This window comes from Grampus griseus, assembly GCF_964374135.1.
Source record: "Grampus griseus genome assembly, chromosome: 10".
Taxonomy (NCBI): Eukaryota; Metazoa; Chordata; class Mammalia; order Artiodactyla; family Delphinidae; genus Grampus; species Grampus griseus.
The window spans coordinates 62,046,285-62,072,991 of record NC_139004.1 but is presented as its reverse complement, the minus strand read 5'-3'; the positions used below and the strand labels follow the sequence as shown (position 1 = coordinate 62,072,991).

The following is a 26,707-nucleotide window of genomic DNA, read 5'->3' as shown; positions in this document are numbered from 1 at the left end:
GCCGGCAGAGTTGGACCAGGTTTTTTTTTTTTTTTTTTTTTGTGGTACGCGGGCCTCTCACTGTTGTGGCCTCTCCCATTGTGGAGCACAGGCCCCAGGTGTGCAGGCTCAGCGGCCATGGCTCACAGGCCCAGCCGCTCCGCGGCATGCAGGCATGCGGGATCTTCCCGGACCGGGGCATGAACCCGTGTCCCCTGCATTGGCAGGCGGGCTCTCAACCACTGCGCCATCAGGGAAGCCCTGGACCAAGTTTTTTTTAGGAAGGAGAGCTCACAGACTCCTGGCTGGACACCTGGCTTCCGCTCTGAAGGTGACTTGCTGTGTGACTTGACGGTGTCACATCCCGTCTCTGTGACTCCATCCAACAGGAGGTGACAACCAGATGAGCTCCAAGGCTCCAGCTCAGTGGTTATGACTCAGTTCCCTCTCCCGGGGGAAGAACATCTCTGAAGGCATTCTAAAGGCCGTTTTCCTCCCACACTCCAAGTGAAAATATAGGAAAGAAAGAAACAAGGCTGGCAAGCACAGGCCTGACGTGGGTATGGGTCATATCCGAGGGCGGTGCTCTCCAGGGAGGGCAGGGTCTGGCTTTCCTCACCCTGCGGGCAAGAGACTTACAGGGAGCTGGCTGCACAGGCTTAAAAGGGGAGGAGAGGAGAGCTCTGTCTCCTGCTTCACGTTTCCTCTTTCCTCCCCTGTCATTTTACCGTGACCTCCTAGGTGCCATGATTTGGGGAGGTGATGAAGTGCAGATTCCTGGGCTTCAGGTAACTTTGGGGTGAGCACAGAAGGTGCTTGGCGGCCTGCTGGCGAGTTCCTGAGTCACGCAGATGCACGTTCACGCAGCCCTGGTCCGCAGCATGACTAGTTGCTCCTTGAGGATTTTCCTTGTCTTACTCATCCCAGGACTGAAATTGTACCACATGGTTCCCCCTTGGGCAAATTACTTGTCAAACTGGGCTTCCCTGGTGCTGCAGTGGATAAGAATCTGCCTGCCAATGCAGGGGACACGGGTTCGAGCCCTGGTCTGGGAAGATCCCACATGCCATGGAGCAATGAAGCCCATGTGCCACAACTACTGAGCCTGCACTCTAGAGCCCGCGAGCCACAACTACTGAAGCCCGCGTGCCTGGAGCCCATGCTCTGCAATGAGAAGCCACCGCAATGAGAAGCGTGCGCACCGCAACGAAGAGTAGCCCCCACTCGCCGCAACTAGAGAAAGCCTGAGCACAGCAACGAAGATCCACCACAGCCAAAAATAAATAAATTAATTTAAAAAAATTACTTGGCAAACTAGGAACACCTATCTCATCCCCAGACCACAGCGAACTCCTCTGTTTCAAGGCTCACAAAGGGGCCTCTGCCCAAACTGTGACTGGGAGGTTTTCTCCTTGAAACAGTGGTTGGCATTACAGTGACAGTAAGGGCTGTTTGTGCACCGAAAGAATCTCCCCATTGTTAACTTGCTTAATCCCCTGGAAAGCAAAGTCTCAGAGAAGCTGCCTCATGCAGACAGATGTTCTTTCCACCCCTCTGTTCAAACCAGATGAAGTCCTGGCCCACCAGACACTGGCCAGTCCCACAAGGCCAGGGTCTCTGCCAGACACCTGGCATGGGCCACAATGGCCTCTTTCTGGAAGCCAGGGGCCCACCCCTTTTTAAAATGAACACTTGCCATTCATCTTTTCAGGGTCCCAAGTTACAAGGAGCTCCCCAGGCTCAGCTGGCCGGGTTAGCAGGGCCATCCACGCATTCATCAGCTTGATGAATCCATTCATTCCCCAACTATCTGCTGAGCAGTGACTACGTACCAAGCACTGTTTTCAGCACTGGGAACATCCAGATGAGTAAAGACGAGACAACTTCCTGTCCTGGGGAACTGACGCTTTCGTGCTTGAATGAGATCATGAAGAAGTTGGTCTCCAGACCTCTCTTTCCAGAGTCCTCCCCTCCACCCCCACCAAGCTGATACCCTCTCCTTTCATACCAACCCCCATAGCAAAGGCAATCACAGCCACCTTTATTATGCATTTACTATGTCCCAAGCACTGTACTAAACCTGTTACATATATTATCTCATTAATCTCTACAGCACTTTCTGAAGGACGTCCTCTCATAGCCCCAATTTGCAGGTGAGGAAACTGAGGCATATATAGAGTTGCACAAGCTGGTAGGTTGCAGAGCCTGTATTTGAATCCAGGACATCTGACTGCAGAATCGCATTGTTAGTCATTGAGCCATTCCACCTCTCTCATTTAGGTCAAATTCCTTTTTGCAGTGAATCACTTGGGTCTGCTTTCCCTTAACATTCCACGGCACCGGAAAAATATCCCGTGCTTGCCTAAGGATGAGGTTCCATTACAAGGGACTGGAAGCCCCAAATCACAGAAGCTTAAAAAAAAGTTTATTCCTCAGGGCTGCTGTGTCACTCCACGGTGCCAGCTCCTTGTCTCTGGTTGCTCAGCCGCGTGTGGCTCGAGTGCATCTGAAGAGCATGGGTATGCTGAGGTGTGGAGTAGGCACATCTTGGCCAAACACTTATTATTTGAGGATCTCATCAACAAATGTAATGACTGCATTTGATTTTATTCTGTGCAATGGTTCGCTCAGGAGGGACTTCCACAATCCTTGGCCATACATTTTACAACTTGACTCAATCTGGTCTCCAGTTTCTCTAAGCCTAGTGCACATCAACCTGGAAATTCCTTACCTCTCCCTTGAGCTGGATCTTGTGCTTCTTGTGTCCAGAGGCAAATACATCATAAAGATAAGAAAGCTCAAATATCACTGTGCAGCCCTTCCAAAGGCATGTACTCATCTGGTCATGTTTCTTGTAAAATTTGCAAAGGCATGTATTTCAAATGCAAAAAGAGTTTTCCCCCACCTCCCCTCTATCCCACCTCCCCTGATGCAATGCAGGATTGAGGGGCTATGGGCATTTTGGGATCTGGCTAAGGAGAAGTTGAATTGGAGATACATTTAATTGGGGGTTGCTAGGATATCTTTACATAATGCACGGTCACTTTCGTGTCGCTGCTTGCCCTCATGCTGTAGTAGCGGCTTCCAGGAATACTCCTCCCATCCACTGGGCTGACTCATCAGGTGAGGTGACCAAAAGGAGCAAGGTCAGAGATGGTATTATATTATGAATGTGTCCTACCGTGCCCAACCAGAAGTATGTGGATAGTGGAGGAGGAGGAATCAAAGAAGCTAGTCTGGAAAATTCTTCCAATTATCAAAACTAAAATTTGAAGCAGAACATGCAGTTCTCATCATGTCTTATCAAAAATGAAGGTTTCTATTTTCTGTCAGAAATGGATAATGCAGCATATAAAATTATAAATGTCCCACACTATTTTGGTCTTTAATAAGAATCACACATATAGAATTTGTAAGAATTCCTGTATTTGTAGGGCACAACACTGTAATGTTTCTATAAACACTGAGTATATGTGTATGAATTCACATGTCTAAGGTGTGCCAACAAATAAAGATTGCGTCTTACCTTATGTGATGCATCTTGATGAAATCTGGAAGTTCCAGAACAGATAGTACACACATCAGTGAAGCAAAATGAACTGAAGAAATGAATGAATGAATGATACAGAGCTGTACCAGTGAGTTAATTGTGAAGACATCACATTTTTTTTTGATTTTGTGACATTTGGGGTATTTTTCAATTTTTTCAAGTTTGTGATTTGTTGTCATTTCTTTACTTATTCTAAATAAATAATCATTTTCCCCACTTGATTTTCTATTTGTAATTCTGTATTCTTTTTCTTAAGTTCAGCCCCACACCCCTGCATTCACCCCTCTCTGTGTATCGTGCATTTCTTGTTTTAATAGAACACATCCTCCAGTATTTTCCTGAGAAATGTGTGTGGGAGTTTGTTGTTTGGAGGTTTTGTTGGTTTTGTTTTTGTTTTAGATTTTGAATGTCTAAATCAGAACCTTACCACTTAACTGGTAATTTGGCTGGGTATAGAATTCTTAGTTGGAAGTTATTATACCTTCAGAATTTTGAAGGTATTGCTTCATTGTCTTCCAGCTTCTAGAGTTACTGTTGGGAAATGCAAAGCCATTTTGATTTTCATTTCTTCTCATGAGACCCTGGAAATTATCTGGAAATCACAAAATGTTCTCTTTGTTCACAGGTTCCTGAAATTTCACTGTGATGTACCTTGATGTGAGCCTATTTTATCCATTGTGCTGGATGCTCCATGAGTCTTTAAATCTGAAAACTCATGTCATTCGGGCCTGGGAAATTTCTTGAATTATATTACTGATGATGTCGTCTCTATTTCATCTGCTCTCTCTTTCTAGGAAACCCATTATTCAGATGTTGGATCTCCTGAACTGGACCTCTAATTACCTTAATTTTTCTCTCCTATTTTTTACCTTTATCTTTTTGCTTTACTTTCTGGGAAATCTTCCAACTTTTCTATTTATTTTTTAATGTCTACTATAGTTTTAAAATTTTTCTAAGAACTCTTCTGTGGGTCCCTGAATATTCATTTTTTATAAAATCCTGTTCCTACTGTATAGATACAATATTATCTGCTACCTTTCTAAAGAAGTTAGTAATTGTTTTGCTTTGATTTGTTTTGTTTTATTCTCCTTATATAGTCTCTCTTCTCCAAGTTGCTTTTTTCTGTTTAGTTAGTTGGTTGATTTTGACTCTATCATGTTAGATGCTTTCCTCAGATGTCTTGAAATCCTACCGCCTGGTCATATTTAAATGTGAGAGATCAAAAAGCTGAATTGGTGTGGCTTACCAACTGGAAACATCATTGTAGCAATATGGTCAGCCTATTGATGGGGATAAACATCTGTATCTTTAGGTCTTTCCCCTTGAGCTGGTCAGATTCTCCAGAAGAAGACTCTTTCCATCTCCAGAATGGACTGAGACTATTGCAATCTGGGAGGCAAGTTGGGGCCTGGCGGCTAGGGAGCTCAGCATAGAGAATGCATATGTTCCTTTTATCTACCTATTTTTCAGAATGTTTCCTAGGCCTTCAGCTATGCCTGGCACTCCTCAGCCCAGTTCCCTCAGTTTTAACCTCTTCAGAAAACAATGCTTCAGACTTCTGCTGAGGGACAGTTGCCCAGCCAGAAGGAATGGAGTACAGTTTCCAGAGATCTAACTACAGTGTTTTTCAAACAGCTTTCTCCCGGGCTTCATTGTTTTAGCCTCTCCTTCACCCTCCCATTCCAGAATACCTTGTGCTGCCAGTTCCTTAGGGTTGGTTTATTGTTTTGTTTTTGTTTCTTTTTGAGAATTCTATCATATAAATCATGCTACTTCTCAATTTTCCCCATTACTGGCTTACAGTTACCACTTGTCCATCTGCTTTCCAGCTTCCAAGAGGATCCTGCTGTTGTCTTCTGTCTGTTCTCCCTGTCTTTGTAGGCTTATGTCTTTTCTTTTTAATTCCTGTTTTGTAGTTTTTGTAGAGTTTCCAGAGGGGTCAAAATTAGATAGAATAGTCTGTTTTAAAACTCATCTTTCAATGTCATTTTTCTCTGGCAACAGACTGAAGCTGCCTGGATTTCTTCCAGTTCAGAAATAACCTTTTAAAATGGACTCCTTCCATTCAGCCAAGTTTGTAAAGACAAGACATTTCCAAAATTTGGCAATGCTTCGATTACACTCTACTCCAAGAACCAAGCTATTACCTCAAGACATCTTGAATTCAACTATGTAGCTGGGTTGTCATGCAAAGGATGCTGAAGTGCCTCCCCACTTTCCTCATCTCTTTCTCTTTGCTGCCATTATCTGGAAGCATCACTAATCCTTCACATCTGAGAATTATTGACTCATGTCATTTACAGAAAGTTAGTTTCACCCTCCCAGTGAGACAAGTTAAGCAAACTTCAGAAAATTATACAGTAAAGAAATGACTTGTTCCTTAGGCTTAAAGCTGTCACAAAGTATTTCCAGTATTTTCAATTCAACACGTTGCCATTATCATCATCATCATCATATGTGGAAAACAATGGTGTTATGGATGCTAGGAAAAGATGCTGGGGTATATATGCCTGCTTAGAATTAGGAAAACAGACACAATCTGCTTTACTCTCCTGTTACCATAAACATATTTGAAAGATGTTTAGATTTTCTGAAAATTTCTTTCTCTTGATGAAGCTGCCCTCAATTCCTTGGGGAGCACCAAAAGCTTTCCTACTTTTCTCATCCTCTTCCTTCCCTCTAGGCCTCAGTTTCCCCATCTGTCTGCCTGAGGCAGAAAGTGAACTGGAAGGTAAACTCTGATGTTCCCCCCAGCTCACAGTCCAGGCCCTGCCATAGATGGAAGGGTGGGGGGGGCAGTCATGTCCGCAGCCTGGACATCCCTGCCTCCCTCGTGGACTGTGGGCAGAGTTTGCTTTATTCTCATCATTGAAGATACACAGAAGGAGGGGATGAAGCTCCTAAGAGATGGTTTCTCAGCCCTGCTCCCAATGAGTGTAGGGACAGCCTGGAGAAGCTCAGTTCCCCCAAGAATCAAACAAAAGTGGGAGCTGAACGTAGACCAATGCTCTTTCATGTGTTCTTCTTCCAGGTTGTTCTGGGTGACCCTGGCCCAGCCTCTGGCTGCCCACTGGCACAGACAGACCCAGGGGGGCCCTTGGAGTCATTTTGGCAGAACCTTGTTCTGCTAGCTGAGAGTCCCTGAACCATCCACTGCCTCTCCTTGTGGCCCTGTGACCCTGGACATGGTGTGTGGTCTGCAGCGGGTAAGAAGAATCTATAGGACCTCGGAAACCAGAGAAAGATGGCACACCAGCAGCTGGGAGGAGGAAAAGATACCCAGCGCCATTGATTTACAGCCCAACGACTGGAGTAAATGCCTCACGCTAGTACCACACATACTATTCACAACTCAAGGAAGGGGCCTCTGTGGACCTGTTCAGGTTTCTTCTCTTGGCCCTCTGCAGCCTCATGCATTTATTCACTCATTCATTCACTCTTCAAAAATGTAACAAAGCAACCCCGTTTGTGGAAACCCCTTCAGGGGCTATCAAATCCTGCCTCCATAAATTACTAACTGGCCTGGTGACCTTGGGCAGGTTGAGTGACTCAGTAAATGTTTCAACTGTTATATGGAAGGGTTGCTGTGAGCACTAGAAATACTGTCTGTGAAGTGCCTGGAGTTGGCTTCAGGCTCACAGTTTGGCAAAGAATAGCTGTAGCACCGGCGTTAAAGTCCAGCAAGCCTCCAGCCCAAATGAGGAAGCAGAGGCAGAAGCCAGGACTTGATGATCCACAGACATGATCCCCCGGAAAAATGCGCGGCACAGTGGCCTCCTTTGTCGCCCGGAAAGTAAAAGGAGGCCTGACTGGGTTCCCCAAGGGCGACCTTCGCGCCCGTAGACAAAGTCTTGAGAGGAGCGCCAGCTAGCCCTCGGAAGGTGGCTACAGGTCCCACTGCTCTGGACGAGAGAGGCGGGTGTAGAGGCAGGAAGGGGAGGAGGAAAGGGAGGAGGGGACTGACCCAGCCAGCTAGGGCTCCCGCGGCGCTAGGCGGAGCCAGGGCCAGTCCGGCCCGCGCTCAGGTGAGCGAGACGGGACGGAACTAACAGAAGCCCGTGCCAGGGTCGGGCCTGCGCCCGCCGCTCCGAATCACGGGCTACATTCGCTTTCCCCGCCGAGACCGAGGCGCCACGGAGCCATGGCCGGCCTGAACTGCAGGGTCGCGGTCGGACTGCTGGGGGTCCTGCTGCTGGGCGCTGCGCGCCTGGCCCGCGGATGGGGTGAGTGCGGCGCTGCCAGTGCGCGGAGCGCTGAGGGGGCACTGGGCTTTGAGGGTCTACACCGCCCGCCACGGTGGGGCGGGGCGGCGCGGGCGGGGGACACAGACGGCTGGGGCCCCCCGGAAGCCCGGCTCCGGGGCGTGCCGCGTCGGGAGTGGTGGCCGTACCCTCCCGCATTCCGCGCGACCTCGCCCAGGGCTCAGACCACGGCAAGTGGAGGTGTCCCCGAGCGGGGAGCACCGCGGTGGTCGGGGCCACGAGCCGGGCGCCGTCGGAGAAGGAGAGAAAGGCGCGCGGACGCCGGGCCCGGGGAACCTCGCTGAGGTGGCGCGCCGCGCGCTCGGGGGCTCTACCTGGATTATCGATGGCGCCGGGCTGGGCGTGAGGAGGGAACTTCACTCTCTGGCGCACCCTCTACCTCAGCGCCTGGGTCAGAGAGACGGGGCGAGAAAACGGTGGTTTGGCGCCACAACATCCCACCTTTTTTCTCACCTTTTCCCCTGTCCGTCCGCTCCTTTCTCGCTCTCCCGAAGTTTAGGAACATTAATCCAAAAATGAAAGCACTTCCGTGCCGCGGAGGCTCTGCACGACCCCGCTCCTCGCACCCGTAGGTAGTGGACTTGGACAGCGGAAGGGGGTCGGCAGAGGGGGCGGTCCACAGTTGTGTGGGAATTCCGAGTTCCGGTGGGGGGCAGGGACCGCCACATCCCAGCTACCTGGGCCTACGAGGAGCCCTGTGGGCCCTGGAAGCATTAAAACCGTACTGGTCTCTTCATGTAAGAACTTGATTTGAGGCCTTTCCTGAGACTAGTACAACTTTTGTGTTTTTAAAAGAGCTATCCAGGAAGCGATTTGGGTTTTTGATTACCCTTTGCTGCATCTAAGGGGACGTTTGTGTTTGGCAGGCAGGTATATTAGAGGAAATTAAGTTCAAAGAATCGATCTAAGCAGATGAGTTGAACTTGGGCGTTCCGGCAATTGCCATCATGACAAATCCGAGACTGGAAAGCTTCCTGGTTCTTTTCTCCAACAGCAGTGAGGTGACATATTGCTGCACAGAAGATGGGACGTTGAAAATATTTACTGTGTTTATTGTAATTTGGACTGAGTTTTCAAGATTCCCTTGAAGAAAAAGTCAGTTTAATAATAAAGAGTAGAGGCTTCCCTGGTGGCGCAGTGGTTGAGAGTCCGCCTGCCGATGCAGGGGACATGGGTTCGTGCCCCGGTCCGGGAAGATCCCACATGCCGCGGAGCGGCTGGGCCCGTGAGCCATGGCCGCTGAGCCTGCGCTCTGCAACGGGAGAGGCCTCAACAGTGAGAGGCCCGCGTACCGCAAAAAAAAAAAAAAGAAAAAAGAATAAAGAGTAATTTAGCTAATGAAAGTATGTGTAAATGTATGTGTGAGGAAAAATAGTGTGCCCATCACACTTGAGCGCTGTCTTGAAACTCTGGGAATTGTCTGAGATGTTTCCGGTTGTCTGTGATAACAGTTGAGAACTCCTCCAGTAAGAGTATGGTGTAAATCAAGGCATCAGTGCATTACTGACAACTATGACAGCTTATCCTGAACTGGCTTGTGTTACATGTCTGATTCCTCCCTGTGGCCTGGAGAGGCTGCCATTTTGGTCTCCAGTGAGTCCAGTGGAGTCTGTTCTTTCCAGGAAGTTCTTGACTGTTGGAGCCGTGTCTCTTGGTTCATTGTATAGATACAGGGAAGCCCAGGAACTTTCCCATTTTACCTTCTTAAATCTTTCCTGTGGTCTTAAGAAGTGGAACTGTGAGACCACATCTCTGGGCTGAACTAAAGGTTATCCCTTTGTGGTTGGAGCAGTCACAGAGTACATTTGCTTTGCCCAGAGTCTTGGGGTTGATCTAACTGGTGGAGACCTTCGAGAAGTTAGTAGAGTCTGTCCTGAAAAGATGGAGAGAACCAGAGAGCCTAGCACAGTGGATTTATTTTATAAATCCCTGAACTCTCTTAAGACTCTGCAGAGTGAAAATGATGTTGGTGTCACTGCAGAGATGAAGAGTAAAGGAAAGTTTGCATCTTGGTGGGGTGTGTTTGTTTGAGTTTGGTATTCCCACCAGCTCTCCCACTTCTAAGAATGAAAGATTGGTTAAGTTAAAATAGCCTTGTTAAAACCTCAACTTAGGGACTTCCCTGGTGGTGCAGTGGTTAAGAATCTGCCTGCCAATGCAGGCGACACAGATTTGAGCCCTGGTTCTGGAAGATCCCACATGCCACGGAGCAACTAAGCCCGTGCTCCACAACTACTGAGCCCACGTGCCACAACTACTGAAGCCCACGAGCCTAGGGCCCGTGCTCTGCAACAAGAGAAGCCACTGCAATGAGAAGCCCACCCACTGCAACGAAGAGCAGCTGCCGCTCACCACAACTAGAGAAAGCCTGTGCGCAGCAACGAAGACCCAGCACAGTCAAAAATAAATAAATTTATTTATTTTTTAAAAAAGTTTAGTCTAAGAGATTCAAGTAGGATAGCATTTAAAAAAAAAAGAAAACGAAAGAAAAAAAAAAACCTCAACTTAGTGGCTTTCCAAGAACCACTCAGGTACCAGAGTCTGGGTCAGTGACCCCATTCTTGCCGCCATTGTTTCTTGCCAAAAATATGAGTAGGCATCAAATGACGTGTTCACTCACCCTGGTGAGTGTGTATGTTCATCATTCTTCAGATTCAAATGTGTAACTGGCAGAACTGATGAGTCCTCCCCCCACTCTAACCCCCACACCCACACAGACTGTTTCTCTGCTGGCTGTAGACATGTGCCCGAGTGCTGACCCATCAGCCTCAGGGGTCACTTCATATGTTACCGTTTTGTCTGCAATGACTGTACCCTGCCCCCCCACATTCTTCTAGGGGTTCTCCCATGCTATCAATGTGGCAAAAGGAAGTTGAAATTACTTAAATGTTTTAAGTAATATATATATAATTATTGTAGAAAAATTGGCAACAAATATAACAAAATATCTGTGAGCAAACCACCTTGGTCATTTTGGTGCACAATTTGAGTGTGTGTGTGTGTGTGTGTGTGTGTGTGTGTGTAAAACCAAAAATGGGACCATCCCTTTGTATAGCTTTAACTAGTCCCCTATTGGTGGACATTTAGATTGCTTTCAATTTTTCCTACTAAAAATAGAACATGTCCAGAGTTTCCCTTGTGGCGCAGTGGTTGAGAATCCGCCTGCCAATGCAGGGGACACGGGTTCGATCCCTGGTCCGGGAAAATCCCACATTGCTGCGGAGCAACTAAGCCCGTGTGCCACAACTACCGAGCTTGTGCTCTAGAGCCCGTGAGCCACAACTACTGAGCCTGCGTGCTGCAACTACTGAAGCCCGTGCGCCTAGAGCCCCTGCTCCACAACAAGAGAAACCACTGCAATGAGAAGTCCACGCACCGCAATGAAGAGTAGTCCCCACTCACTGCAACTAGAGGAAGCCCACGTGCAACAACGAAGACCCAACGCAGCCAAAAATAAAATAAATATATATATTTTTAAAAAGCTTTAAAAAAATAGAACATGTCCAACAATAGGGGTCTGTTCAGTGAAAAGACGTTAAAAATTATATAGCACAGATTATATAATGACATGAAGTGATATTATCTTTGCATTGCTAAGGTTATAAAATAGTGTCAACTGGATTATCCCATTTTGATATATCTGAGAATGTGTTCCTGTGGCTCTATTCTGCACATTCTTGACTATTCGCTCCAACTAAAATTCTGGAAATTGAATTGCTGGGATGAAGAGTGGAGAAGAGGTTAAGGTTTTGGATACACATGTCCATGTTGCCCTGTGGGTAGCTTGTCCTGTTGTTCTGGTGTACCTTCCTGCCAACAGAGTATGAATGCCCTTTTCCCACGCTCCCTGGGCTGTCATCATTGTTGTTTCACTAGCAACTATGGGAGAAGCATTCCTCCCTCTAGCTCAGCAAGCAGGGTCTGAACGGTGTTGGTGGGTATTCAAGAATCTTAGGAGTGCCCCAGCTAGGTGGTACTAATAGTCCAGCAGCACTTTTTTTTTTGCTAAAAACAAAAACCCAGAACTGAGTCCCTTGGCTTATAACACAAGCCTCACCTTCGATTTTGCTCAGTGGTGCTGACTTTGGTTTGGATGGAGAAGAAGGGGAGTTTGCTGGTAAGAAGGATCCATGATTGAGGTCAAGATGGGTGGGACAATGGGGGCGTGATATGGGGGAGCCATAGCTAAGGCTCTCCACCTGGGTGATTAAGAAAAGTTCACACCCCTTAATTATCATTCTAAATTATAAAAATTATTCCACAATCAAATTATTTCAAACCACTTCCTACAACCTTGTAATTAGCCCATCACCTTCTCCTGGGCAGCTGGCAACATTTTAGAGAAACCAGCAAGGAGAGCCAAGTCCCCTTCCTCACCTCTTTGTACCCTTGGGTTTGTATTCAGTACACAAGATTTTTGTTTCTTTGTTTTTGTTTTTTTATTAATTACTAACTACTACTTGTAATACCTAACACATATTGAGCTTCTGCTCTGTGCCAGCCACTCTTCTGAGTATTTTACGTGTAAGCATCTCCCACTTAACGTCAGTAATTCATCCCTAAAAACCAGACATACTGCATGAAAACACTAACTGATGACCTACATCTCATTATCTCATGTGGGACAAACTATAAAAACCTACTGCACAAAACCCAAACCCCCAACAGTTTCCAAAAGCATAATGAAACACCAGAAGATACCCATATATAATTAACAACCAATTCTATTAAACGTAAAATGCATGACATCCCTTCTGGATTGCCAGACCATTTACTGTATGTGGCTCTTCACAGACAGTTGCTTTGTGTGTAATAACTTCCTGCACCCCTTTTGTTGGCAGTCGTGGCGTCTCCACCAGATCCTCGTATTCTGCCTATTTTGTTTGCAACATACATTTTTTTTCAAATGTTGTATTGTGTTTGGAGATGTAAATATACATATTTCCTAAATAGACATTGGCCAAAAATAACTGTGATAGATGACACAATGTTTGAGTAATAAAAACTCAGCTGTTTCCTCTTGTGAAAATGTAAATCCAGGAGGCGTTCTTGAGTAGACCTGCTAGTCATTTAGCTCTCCAGCCTCAAGCAAGTACTCCTATAAGCCCTTAATAGAGGGGCACAGAAAGGTAAAGTAACTTGCCCAGGGCTACCCAGCAAGTATGTAGTGATGCTGAGATGGTAGCCCAGGTAGCCTGACTTCGGAACTCAGCTTCTGTCACCAGTGTGCCATGCCCCCTGTGCACAGTGGGACTCCTAAAGACAGCATTTGCTGGTCATCTTAGAGACAGTGTCTGCACTCCAGACATTTTCTTTCATTTTTTGAAAAATCAGCCAACACTTACTGAGGGCTGTGTTCATATTTGTTCTAGGAATGTGTGTTTTTTGTTTTTAAAATGTTTTTTTTTGAGGTCACATTGGTGTATAACAGTGTATAAGTTTCATGTGTACAGCATTGTATTTCAGCTTATGTATACCCTACGGCGTGCTCATCACCAAAAATTTATTTTCCGTCTGTCACCGTGCAGTTGATCCCATTTTCCACATTTGCGCCCCCCAACCCCCGACCCCGTCCCTTCCCCTCTGGTAACCACTACTCTGTTCTTTGAATCTACATGTTTTTTTTTGTTTGGTTTGTTCATTTATTTTGTTTTTTGTTTGTTTGTTTTTTATGTTCCACATATATGTGAAATCATACAGTATTTGACTTTCTCCATCTGATAGCATAATACCCTCAAGGTTCATCCATGTTATCGCAAGTGGCAAGATTTCATCTTTTTTTGGCTGAGTAATATTTCATTGTTTGTGTCTGTATCTATCTATCTATCTATACATATATATCACATCGTCTTTATCCATTCTTCCATCAGTGGGCATTTAGGTTGTTTCCATATGTTAACTATTATAAATAATGCTGCTATGAATAGCTGGGTACACGTATCTTTTAGAATTAGTGTGTTTGTATCTTTGGGTAAATACCCAGAAGTGGGATAGCTGGATCATATGGTAATGTGTATATGTTTTTAATATGTAAACAATATAAAAACTGTACTTAGAAAAAGAATTACCTGTACGTGGTAACAAAATTTCAAATAGTACAAAATGATCTGTGGCGGGGAGAGGGGAGTATATCCCCTTCTACCTCTGACCCCAGGCCTCCTCCCAGAGGCAGCTGAGGTTTCTTGTGCATTGTTCCTGAGCATGTACAAGTTTACAAATATACATACCTCCCTTCTTTACACAAAAAGGAGCACAAATATAGTATATAGTATAGGATGTGTCCCATATGCGTCTTGATTTTTTTCATGTAGCAATCCATCTTGGTTCTAACTCCATACCAGAACATACGGAGCTGCCATGCTATTTGACAGCTGCATAATATTTCTCGTCGTGGGAGCATCATGTTATATTTAACCAGCCACTTGTTAGTGGATTGTTTCCAATCGTCTGTTGCTATGAACAGAGCCTCACTGACCATCTTTACAGCTGACTTTTTTGGGTATATGGACAGGTTTATCTGTAAGTGAAATTCCTGGATGAGGAGTTACTGGGTCAAAGCGTTTGTACAGAAAATGTCAAATAGAAGAAAGTGAGTAATAGGGGAAGCAGCTTGCCCAAGAGCCCAGCTAATAGGTGGTAGTGCCCTCTGTAAATCTGGGCAGTCTCGTTTCAGAGTACAGGTTCTTAACCACCCCAGGCTGCAATTTACTCCTTTCTTTATTCTTTCCAGTTGAAACTAATTATGAACTTTAGGCAAGGGAAATATTTTGAATTTCCTTTCAAATATTTACTTTCAGTTCCGTGATCAGAATGCCGTGAGCACTGTGTATTGAGAAGGCTGAAGACGGGCTTGCACTCTTATAGCTCCTCATGTTTGCATTGAGGACTGATTAATTCTTTATGACTTTTTACCTTGATAAGTCTAATAGTTAAGGTGTAACACCCTTTGAGCTGCTGTAACACAGACCCAGATGTGTCTAATGGCTCAAATGCAATAGATGTTTATTTCTTACTCACAGAAGGTCCTAAACAGGGGATCTCCTCCAAGTAGCGATATGGGGACCCAGGCTCCTTCCACTTTCTGACTCCACCATCTTCAAGAAGTGTGGCTTCTGTGTTCATCCATATCAAACTGATAGAAGATCAAAGAGCAGGAGGGGTCTTACATGGAGGGTTTTATGGTCCAGGAATGGAATTTGTTTCGTATCAATTCTGCTGCCACTCTGTTGACTAAAACTCAGTGGCATGGCTCTAACCACCTGAAAGGGAGACTGAAATGTAGTATAGATGGGAACCCAGGAAGAAGTCATCGTCGCGGGCAGAGTGGTATGAGTGCCAGACTTAAGGGTCAGGACACCTGGTTCTAACTTCAAGTCTTGTCAACAGTTAGCCTTATGACTTGGGAAAAGTTGCCCTGTCTCCTTAGGCCTCAGTTTCCCAGACTTTCATGTAGGGGCTTGGACCGTGCAGAGGAACCACCAGCCCTAATGTCTTATGAGCTGATTTACATGAGCTGATTTGTGGATCTTCTGGAGACCCCCGAGCTATTGGAAGAGCTCAGGCAGGGTCATATCCAATCCCAATTAGGAAAGTGGCTGGAATGGTGCTTGGCACATAGCAGGCACTTAATAAATATCTGTGGAATAAACAAACGGATAATCCAGGTCAAGGCCAGTTCCTTCTAGGAGAGGGTATGAGCTTGTAGACATTAGATGACTTCTTCAGGTCACTGTGAGAAGATGGCAAGGGCAAGAAGGTCTAAAGCCCAGGTCTTCTGGCTCCAAATCTGATGCAAATCAGACAGAAGAGGAGGAGGAGGGAAGCACAGTCCCAGTGACTGCGTGTGTGGACTGGGAAAACTAGAAAGTAGAAAAAAGAAAATGTGGATTGATAGACGGAGCCACAGCTTTCTGTGTCCCTTCAGGGTGTGGAAGACACCTCCTTGGTGGTCTGGGTTCTCTTCCTCACCTCAGGACCCAGGATCTTCATTCTGTAGAACGTGCTCATAAGTCTCTGCTGGTCCACTTCCAGGAGGAAGTGGATGGGGGTGTGGGTGGGTTTTCGGGAATGCAACCCCACTCCTGGATACTTGCAAGGGAAAAACTAGAAAATGATGGCGATACAGTGAAAGAAGCAAGGTGTAAAGTAGTGTGTGTATGTACAGTGTGACTCTAGTCATAGGAAAAAAGACTGGAAGGAAGAAGTTACACCAGAAGTATCTGGCCTACAGTGTAGCCAGCAGAGCCCTCCTGCGTGAAGGATGGTTTGCTGGTAGCCGTGATGATCATGACAAGGACTTTGTATTGTCCTGCACATTCTCCCATGTGAACCACATTGCTTCACAAGATCCCAGCTTGGTTCGTGTGGTTTGGATTTCTCTAAACAGTAATACTGATTTGTGATAGAATACAGTAGAAAATCAGAATTTGTTTTACAGACATATACTTCACAAACTTTCATAAAATGTAAAGTTCTTTCTTCAGTTACTGTACTTAAAAAATAATCTGCACTTTTCAGTTCTCTCCTGAGTACAGCCCAAGCCAAGGGCACCCCTGAGAGCCTTGTTAGTCTGACTTTGCCAGGGAGAGGCTGTACTCTTGGACGGGCCGTCCATTCTGCCAGATGGAAATGCAGCTCAACAATATACTATGAGGCCATTAACCACCTCACCCTAGACTGTGAACATCTTTAAATAATAAATTCGGAAATATTTTGAAAAAACAAATTATAACTGTTCCATGAGCACCAATGGTATAACTTTCTTTGTTTTAAGTGAAGTGCAAATATTCCCTACCCTCAATGGCAGACAACCAAAGCATTCTGGGGGAAATGTGCCACTTCTGTAAAAACTTATGGGTGCCTACGTGCTGTCTTTGGCTGGGACAATAAAAGACAGTCTCCAGAATTGAGTTCATCAACTTTCTGCATCCAAAAATTACACAGAGTTCAAGTCAGGCTGTTGTTTTTGTTTTGGGGTCTGCCCACTTGGCCATCTCCAAGTAATGTCACACAATGCTTGGAGCCATGAGGAGACTTCTCAACACTTGGCAATTTGTGGTCCAGCTGAGAGCTGGGCTAGGATGGTGTATGTCCAGGCACGTGCCAGATTCCTTCAAGCAGATGCTTTATCTTCCATCATTGGGCTGGTGGTGGGGACATCAAGCTATTTCAAACAAGGATGTTTGGCTGAAACATTTTTTAACCTGAGAACAACTCACGAACATTTGGTGAGAGGTCCCAGGACATCATGGAGGATGCAGAGATGGTGAGATGAAGCCCCCGAGTGTGAAGGGCAGACAGACGCCTAACTCTGGTGCACAGTGGCACACCGGCCACGGAGGAGAGTCCAAGAGCCAGCAGCACAGAGGGTGAAGTTATCAAATGCTGCTCCTCCTGCTAGAAGTCTACGCTATGCTGGAGGCCCCAGGCAGCCGGGGACACTGTCTCGGGAGGACTTAGCCTGTGGTGATGGGCTGTCTTTACCACCAACCGCCCTGCTGACAAGTCTCACTGGAGTGGGGCCCTGGAGTATCTTCGAGGCATAGACCCAATGAAAATAACGTCTGTAAATCACTCAGCACAGTGTCCAGCCTCGAACAGATTCCTCACTTAATAATTGTTATTACTTTGATCATTTGAGTTGAGCCCAAGAAGAACATTGAAATTTTCAGCAGCAGACAACATGGACCAAACTGCCCAGGCCGTTGTCTGTGTAACCAGGTTGCTTTTGGGAGACATTTTGGTTGTTTCAGCCTCTGCTACTACATACTATGCTTCAGCCCCTATCCCAGTGCGGTCAGCTTTGGGCCCTTATGAGGAACGGGAAGCTCCTAGAATAGAAGCTGCTGGATTAAAAACTGCAAGAAATTGTTCTCAATGACACTAGAACATGTTTTTAAAAATTGTTTGCAGGTAAGCACCAGCGCACGCCAGTGCGTGCGTGCATGCATGCACGCACACGCACAAACACACACATTTCCTTTTAGCCAAGGAACTGACCAGACCGGTTTTATGTAACTTAAACATCAGGCCCAATTACACATGAGAAGTGAAAAGAACTTCCTAGTGGGCTTCCGAAGATTACAGCTGTCCTTGTGAGCAAGTGTCATAAACCGACACTGGGCTGGAGTGTGCCAGGCCATGAAACCAGAGCTGGATATTCTGTGGAGTCTGGCAGGGCCCCTGCTTTCATCCCTGCTGAGAGGTGGAGGATTGCCCAACTGCCCTGAAGTTGCTGACAGTCTTATCAGGCACTTCAGCCCTGGGCTGTCAGGAGCAAGTTCTCAACTTATCACAACAAAGAAGACGTTTTTTTCAAATTGTAGACAGTGCTTGGGTCATTTTGCAGAAGCCCATCCCAACACAATGCAGCCAAACCCTTGAAATAACATCTTCCAGCCTCCCTGGTCTCTGCTTCTGTGGGAATACAATTCCAGTTCCAGCCAGGAACCGTGGGACACCAAGGAAGGTATGTCCCACTGGCACCTTGAAACTCCAGATAAGCATCTTCTTCTCCTTCCCCTCGTAACTGGAGACTGGAAACAAGCCAAATGTCCATGATTAGAAGACTGGTTAAATTAATGATGGTACATCCAAACAGTGGAATGCTACACAGCCATTTAAAAGAATGGGGTGGCTCTCGGTGTACAGACATGGCATAACCCCCCCAGATATATTCTTGAGGGGAAAACACAAGATTCAGAACAGTGAGGATGGTATGCCACCCTTTGGCAAAGTGAAATGAAATAACATAGGGGTGCCTTATAGAGATATGTTTGCATATTTTACTTTGTGCTTCATGTATTTTTTATCTAAAAGTAAAATATATTTTTCAACTTTATTGAAATATAATGTACATACCATAAAATTCACCACTCAACTGTACTGTTTGATGAGTGCTGTCAGGTGGTACAACGTTTCAATCACCCTGCAAAGTTCCTCTAGACCCCTTTGCAGGCAGAGGCCCTGCCCTTTGGCCCCTGGAAACCATTGAATTGCCTTCTATCACCACAGTTTTGTCTTAAAAATAGTTTTAAATTAAAAAACAAAATTTAAAGCCCGCTATGGGTATAGCAATGATTCTGTCTTCAAAAAAGTCTACAGATGCTTCCTGCAAGAATTTGGTGTATAGAAGGGATGGAGTAGAAGTATTAAGTCACTGGGAATCAAGGAACTAATGACCAAAACTGCCTTCTCCACCTGGAGCAGCTTTTCTTGAAAAACAATTTGCTGCATTTCCCACCCCCCTATCCACTGTTAGGGCCTAGCACTGAGCAGGCCTAGAGAATCTGATTTTTGCCTAGACTATCTTGAAAAGATCTAGCCTAGTCTTGGGTTATTTGGTAACAGATTCCATTCATTCCCCAGATGTTGGAGGCCCCTTGTGCTGGATGCTGGACATTGAGAGGTAGAAAACCCTAGTCCCTTGCTCTCTGGGGGCTCACCACCCAGAAGGGATTCAAACATGTAAACCAGGAGCTACAAATGGGTGGCCTGAGGACCTTGGCCCAGTTCTGTTTGATGTGTTTTGAAAAAAGCTGAATTACAATATATTTAGTAGAGCATGTATCCTCTGATTCAATAAAGACCCTCCTCACTATGTTGGCTTTTCTCATTTATATTACCTGCCTAGGCCCTGAAAGCATTTGAGTTTGAGACAATATGCAGTGTGGTAAGTACAGCAAAAGATGTATGTATGAGAACTGCAATAAAGGTTGAGGATGGAGAATACCTTCCACAGGCAGGAAAAGAGAAGGAGGAGGACAGGTGTTCTGGTGTCTGAGGTCTGTGGAACATCATAGCAAAACCCTAAAATAGGCCCTGGAACAGAAGTACGGCTCTGTCATTTATCACCAGTAATCCCATGGTGTTGTTTTGATATTTTAAAAGTGTTGGGTCATTTGTAGAGATGTGGATGGACCTAGAGACTGTCATACAGAGTGAAGTAATCCAGAAAGAGAAAAGCAAATATTGTATATTAATGCATGTATGTAGAATCTAGAAAAATGATAGAAATGAACTGGTTTGCAATGCAGAAATAGAGACACAGATGTAGAGAACAAATGTACGGACACCAAGGGCTGGGATGAATTGGGGGATTGGGATTGACATATATACACTAATATGTATAAAATAAATAACTAATAATAACCTGCTGTATAGCACGGGGAACTCCACTTTGCTGTACAGTAGAATCTAACACAACACTGTGAAACAACTATACCCCAGTAAAAAAAACAAATAAATAAAATAAAAGTGTTCTCCCACCATCTCTGAAAAGACAGCTTGCAAAGTGATCCTCTATCTGGAAAAATGTAATGAAGAGTAATCCTTCAATTTATGATTCATGACTGGAGACCAGCTATAGGCGCGAAGCAGAATGTAGTTTGAATGATGATTAAATGCCTCATTACTCTGGGATTTTCTAACTGAGTTTTGTGCCCATCCTCCTCTTCCTTCCTTGGCAATAGCACTTAGCAGCAGGACCAACTCCTGCTGTGAGGAAGGAATACGGGTCATGAAAGGGAAAGTGCTCTGAACCACAGCCTCTCTCCCTTTCAGGAATAACCATCTACTTTTTCTTCCACCTACAGACACAATGTGCCTCCTCAAAACCCCTAGCTCAGCATTCTTGGTCCCTCAACTCAGTTTTTCACCTCCCTGAATTTATGGCATAATTATCTTAAGATCATTAGCTAGTACCACCACTGGAACTGTCCAGGTGCCAATAGCGGCCATCTTAGTTGATGTAACACCCTCCATAATGATCATCCTTGTTGATATAATTTCGTCCGTGATGGCTGAACACCTATAATGTCCATTCTTACTGATTTAACGCCTCCCATGTTAATACCTTCTGTAACAGCAATCCTCGTGGACATACACCTTCCATAACGACTGTCCTTGTTGACATAGTACCTTCCATAATGGCCCTCCTCATTGACATGACACCTCCTGGGGGCTGTCCTGACCCCTCTGGATGCAGAAAGCATGTGTCTTTCTGGCCCCAAATATCTCCTAGAGTGTGCAGGCTTCCTTTGCTGACCTGTTTTACCATGGGGTTACGTGGTTTGCTGGAGGAATCACTGTACTGACTGGCCCATGGTCGTTTGAGAGAGCTTCATTCAAAGACTTACTCTCCAAGTCAGGCTATGAGGATGGATCACCCCCACCCCCACCCCTGTCTTTAAGGTTGCTGGAAACAATGGTAACTAGACTTATCATGGTGATCATTTCATGACGCATGTAAGTCAAATCATTACATTGTACACCTTAAACTTACAATGCTGTATGTCAATTATATCTCAATAAAACTGGAAGAAAAAAATTTAAATAAAAATATTAAAAGATTGCTGGAGATAACAACAACAAAAGGTACTAACCCCTACTCCCTAAAACAAGAGGTTTAAACAGAAGGATGTATTCCCAGTTGGCTGCAGCCCTGGCCCCTGGGATAGGGCTGGCCCACACTCCCCAGTCCTGTCCCCCTAAGTGATCAGGAGATTGGGTCTCTGCAGTTAAGAAGCAGTTAGACCTAGGGCTTCCCTGGTGGCGCAGTGGTTAAGAATCCGCCTGCCAATGCAGGGGACATGGGTTCGAGCCCTGGTCCGGGAGGATCCCACATGCTGCGGAGCAACTAAGCCTGTGTGCCACAACTACTGAAGCCCATGTGCCACAACTACTGAAGCCTGTGCGCCTAGAGCTTGTGCTCCGCAACAAAAGAAGCCACCGCAATGAGAAGCCCTCCGCACCACAACAAAGAGCAGCCCCTGCTCGTGTAACTAGAGAAAGTCCACGCACAGCAACGGAAGACCCAACGCAGCCAAAAATAAATAAATAAATTAAATAAATCTATTAAAAAAAAAAAGAAGCAGCAGCAGTTAGGCCTGATGAGTGTAGATTCTTATTTAACCATCTCCCTGCTAGCTTTTTATCAGAGGAACTTGAACAGCTAATCTCTGATGGCAAGGTGAGACCATTGGCAAAGGACTCAGGGAACACTAAAAAAAAATGGGAATTTCAGTAACTTCTGAACTTCTGGCAGACGGAGAAGGGAAAGGGCCCTCATTCTGTTCGTGTCCCTGAGCACACATACAGATGGGTTTCTTAACTCTGCTCCTTTGGTTCTTCCCCATCTGTCCTTGTGATCCTCAGTGACTTTCAAGTTCGTCATGACTCACACTTCAAGGTCTGGCAAAATGAATCTTTTTAACATTTCATAAAATGTTAATGTGATTTACACTGGCCCTGTGGCAATTTAGCATATCATCCTGACTTATTTGCAGTGGTCATAAACTCAGTTATATTTGTTGTTTAATTCTGCAATTCCCACGTGCAAAGTCTCTTATTATGCAGATTTGTCTACTTCTGTGAGCCTCTTTGAAATCATCCCTCCACCCAGTACAATTCCATTCCACGTGGAGTGAAATGTTAAAGTCCGGGTCTTATCGCGGCAAGAAGCCTTAAAATGGCCACAGTCCCAGAGGGGTTTATACATAGATGTGTTCATTTGCTCCAGATTGTGGCCCAGACAGGGCTCATGACCTCGTTATGCATCTCTAACATACGTCTCCAATATGGCATGTGTCTTTGATCATAAAAGGGAAAGATACAACAGAAGGTTTGGATGGCTCCCTGCAAACCCATCACCACTTTAAAAAGTAATTCAAAGCACAAGCCCTGCAGACAGTTGATCGCTAGTGTCCACTTTGGAGAATCATTCAGTTACTTTAGAAAATTAACTTGCATCATTGCATATAAATTTCTTTCCTAGGGAGTTTGGGAATTAAGAGTAGGGAGTGAATGGATGGACACAACGGTCCCTGTTTTGATAAACTATTCCAACAAGTCAGATTGACTAAGAATGCCCATGGTTCCTTTTATTTAAAATTGCTCTTTGAACTTTATTGTCCTCTATGATTGTTCTCAGAGCTATGGAAATAGTAAACTATTTTAAAGGGAACCATGCGTCTCTCACTGAGGGGGTGAGAACATGATGTCCTTTGAGTTCTGAAGTCCGTGGATGTGACTCCCCGAAGCTGGGCCCAGCCTGGTGCATCTCTGTATGCTGGCACCCGGCCTGGAGAGCAGCTCACCGTTACCTTGAGTCACGTGGCCCAAGTCAGCCTTCATTGCAATCGCAGCACCAAGTTGTCTTCGGGCCTTCCGCTTCCGTTGTGCGTGCCCTGGTCCTCCTCCTGCGCCTTCTTCCCTGCCCTGACCCCTGCCCCGCCAGTGCAGGCCTGGGTCCCAGTTCACCCTGATGCAGTGTTGCACTTGGTCACCCCCAGGCACTTTATTTATAACTGTAGTCGATGTTCAATCCTTTCTGGTGTGTTAACTGACTGTTGCAGTGTTTTTAGTGTATGGGCTTAAAACGTGGCCCTGTCCTTTAAAGAGCCTATGAAGCTCTCGTGTTGGAATGGCAGGCTAGTTCTTCACTTGGGAGGTGCACATGCTATTTGGGGCCGGGGCATGGGATGATCCCCCGTCCTGTCACCTCCTGTTCCTCCATACTTCCAGCAATAGCCTGAAGAATTCCCCCAGCTTGGCCTAGCCCCCACACTCAGCTTCTCTGTGGGGATGCTGTGTGGGTAGCCATCAGCCCACTTCCCTTTACTTCCGAGAAAGAGAATGAAAAAAGATTTGCCCTGCTACCGCAAGAGGCTACTTTTCCCAAGCCAGCCAGGGGAGTAAGGTGGGTGGAGTGGGGAGGGGGACAGGGTTATGGGGGAGCATTGGTGTGCCTTCTCAATCAGGTCCTGCCTGATCTCCAAACCAATGAACGAGCAGCTTTACAGCTCAGATACCTGGAAGGACAGGTGGGAGTCTCTTTCCAGGAGGAGGTATTTCCTGCCAAGCCAACCAGAGGTCTGGGTTGGGAGTCTTGCAGCCCAAGTAAAGGGGAAGAAAATTCAGGAGATGGGGATTTGGGGAACTCTCCTAAACATAGGTGTGATTTCGCCCATGAATCTCACTGACAGTGGCCTTGAGAAGTGAACCCCTCGGGCAGGGGCTTCTGGGGGATGCTTTCCTTCCAAGACCTGGCACTAGCCCTTTATACCCAGTGCTTTGTTCCAGAATTATGGCTGCTTTCCTTCTGCCACCAACTTGGCCACTTGCCTCCCATGCCCACAGTCCCCAGGCAAGGCTCACAAAGCTACAGAGCCATCGACGGCCAGACACGCCAGGTTCCCTTTCTCAGGTCCTTGCCTAGAGATGCTGCCAAAAAAATCACACAAAAGAAGAACCAGGCCCCAAACATTTTGAATTCCGGGGAACTTTAAATCTTCAGTTTAAATTCAAACCACATTTTCAAATTATTTTTAAACGAAGCACCTATTTAAACAAAGTGCATTTTAAACAAATACCTTTCCCTTTTGATATCCTGGAGATTCCCTAGAGAGCCAGCAGCTGGGAAATGTTTTATTCCTTTTCGAGTGACTGTTGATTATAATAGGCCAGTCTCATCACAAGGCTCCTGGCCATGTGTGGACTTCCCTGGGCAGGGCTGGCTCTGCTGACGAGCCATTTTTCATGTGCTGGTCTCCAGTGTCAGACTGCTCGGGCACAAATCTGGCCCTGCCTCTTACTAATCATACATGCCTGGGCAAGTTACTTGACCTCTCTGAGCCTCGGTTTCGTCATCTTTAAAATGTGGATTAACATTAGAACCTGCTCTGTGGGGTGGCTGTGGGCATTTATAAATTCTTATCAAGTGCAAGCACGGACCCTGCACATACTAAGTACTCAGTGTTATTATTAAGACTGGCCTGGTATCTAGACTCCAAAGGCTTCTCATCCAAGAAAGGCAGATTGGTTTCTGAAACAGCAACTTGCCTTGTGGTTCTTTTTGATGTGAATGTGGGAAATTAACTATTTCCAGGCAGGCAGAAGGCTGGTCTTCCTGCCATTGGTGAGACTTTCCCCTCGGTTTACTGGTCTGTAAACAGACCTGATCAAAGAGATTTAGCGTGTCTACACCATTTATTCCTCCACAGTCTGCCAGCCTTGCTGCCCCAGGTCCACTGGATTAATAACACTATGACTTTGGTAGTGTGAGAGTCCGGCACCCCCTCATCACAGCAGGCCCCATTCAGATGGGTTATGTTGGTGTTGATGCTCAGGCCCTCCGTGTCAGCCAACAACTCCAAGTACTTCATAACAATGGCAGCACTTCCTCCCCTTCTGCTGGTTGATTCCACCAGCTTTGGCAACTTACGGGAGGGCAGCTCAGTGTGGTACCCTGGGGGGTGGGGAGGGCAAGTGTGCTGAGGTCAAACCAGAATCTCCCAGCTGCCTCCTGAGCTCAGCAAACAGGGACTTGAGGTCACTTCTCTGAGCCTCAAAGGCATGCTGGAGTCACATGAGTAAGCACATGTAGAAGGACCTTAATAGTCAGTGGGCAGGGCCAGGCCAGGGCAGGGGAGGTGTGGAAAATTTAAGGAAGCACTCACACTTGCATAATCCTGAGTGTGATGAAGTTTGCCCCTAGGCACCTTACCTGCCTCGCCCTGAGTCCGGCCCAGCCAGCCAGGACTCTGGGCTTTAGATTGAGAGCCTAGTTGCTGCTACAGTTGTTTCCCTACTTAACACCCTTCAACAGCGCCCCAGCAGTACTGCCCCAGTAGCAGTAGTTGTAATGTGCTCTCTATCATTACTAATATCAACAATAACAGCTAACATCGATTGACTACCTGGCAGCGTTCTAAGCACTTCATAGGTACTAACTCACTTAGTACTTACGAAAATTCCATTATTACCCCCGTTTGCAGGTAAGGAAAGTAAGGCACAGAGAAGCTAAGGAATATGCCCAACAGGACACAGCTGATAAGTGGTACCAAGCCAGGAATTGATCCCAGGCAGTCAGATTCTAGACTATAAGCTCTTCACCAGTACACAAAGCTGCTAAGATATGCTGGTCCCACTGGGTGAAGCCCAAACTCCATGGCAGCAACAAAGCCTCTTCCTGGCCTGGCCCCTTCCCCTGTCTCCAGCCTCCTCTACCCACATTTCCTTGCCCTCTGGCCAAACCAAACTCCCTGGAGTGGCTATAAGGAAGCTGTCGTCTTCACACCTGTGACTTTGCCGCTGCCGTTCTCTCTACCTATCCTTCCGACACCTGTTTCTCTATAGGCAAACTCCTTATTCATTCTTCTAGACCCATCTTAAGTTTCCTCCGTGAAATCTTCCTTGACCACCCCCAGACAGTTAATGGCTAACCTCAGCATCTTCAGAGTACCTTGACCTTTCTTGGTGCCCTCAAATTGCTGACTAACTGATGGGGTCTGATGGGGTCTGATGGAGTAGACAGACAGGCAAACGTACATTCAACTTCTGTGAATTCAGCAATTGCCTCCTGCAGGGAGTAGGCGGGAGAAATCATGCAAATGGTGTGAGTGTCCCCACGGGGTGGATGCAGGGTGGAAGGGTGAATCGCCGGCCCTTCTGCTGGTGTCCCTTCCTCCAGCTCTCATGATATGTGCATCCACAATTTAACAAATTGGATTTTGCAAACCTGGTCCCTAAAATCAAATCAGTGCTTTATCTGGTGCTCAGTCTGAGAAGCAGGGATCTGCTCCGTGGGGGAGCAGACACCAGCCACAGCCCCATGGACTCCTTGAGAGAGCGATGTGGGTCTGCAGTGTGACGTCTTCCTGAGAGAGGACAGGGCTATTTCCCTGAAAGTGATTATCTCCTTATGGGCTTGCTTTGGAATCTGATTCCCGCGCAGACTGTGACTGATCGGCCATGCTGATTCACAATCGTACTGCTTTGTTCCTGAGTCTGAGTCCTCGACATCCTGGGAATTCGTCCCATGGGTCTTCATATGTATTTCCTGGTGCCCAGGCTGTGTCCAGTCCCTGGCTGGGAGCTATTCTGCTCATCTTCGTTGGGCAGAGAGAGTGGATGAGGG

At 46.2% G+C, this 26,707-nt stretch overlaps 1 protein-coding gene across 1 annotated transcript in view; it reads left to right on the top strand.

Annotated features, from left to right (window-relative positions):
• Window positions 1-7,670: 7,670 nt before the first annotated feature.
• CDCP1 (CUB domain containing protein 1) overlaps window positions 7,671-26,707 on the top strand; it is a gene marked incomplete at both ends in the record, with an annotated part of 52,649 nt that continues 33,612 nt past the window's right edge. Inside the window, one exon of the mRNA XM_082664435.1 lies at window positions 7,671-7,752. Coding sequence (XP_082520561.1) covers window positions 7,671-7,752 — 82 coding nt within the window. The remainder of the gene's footprint in view (window positions 7,753-26,707) is intronic.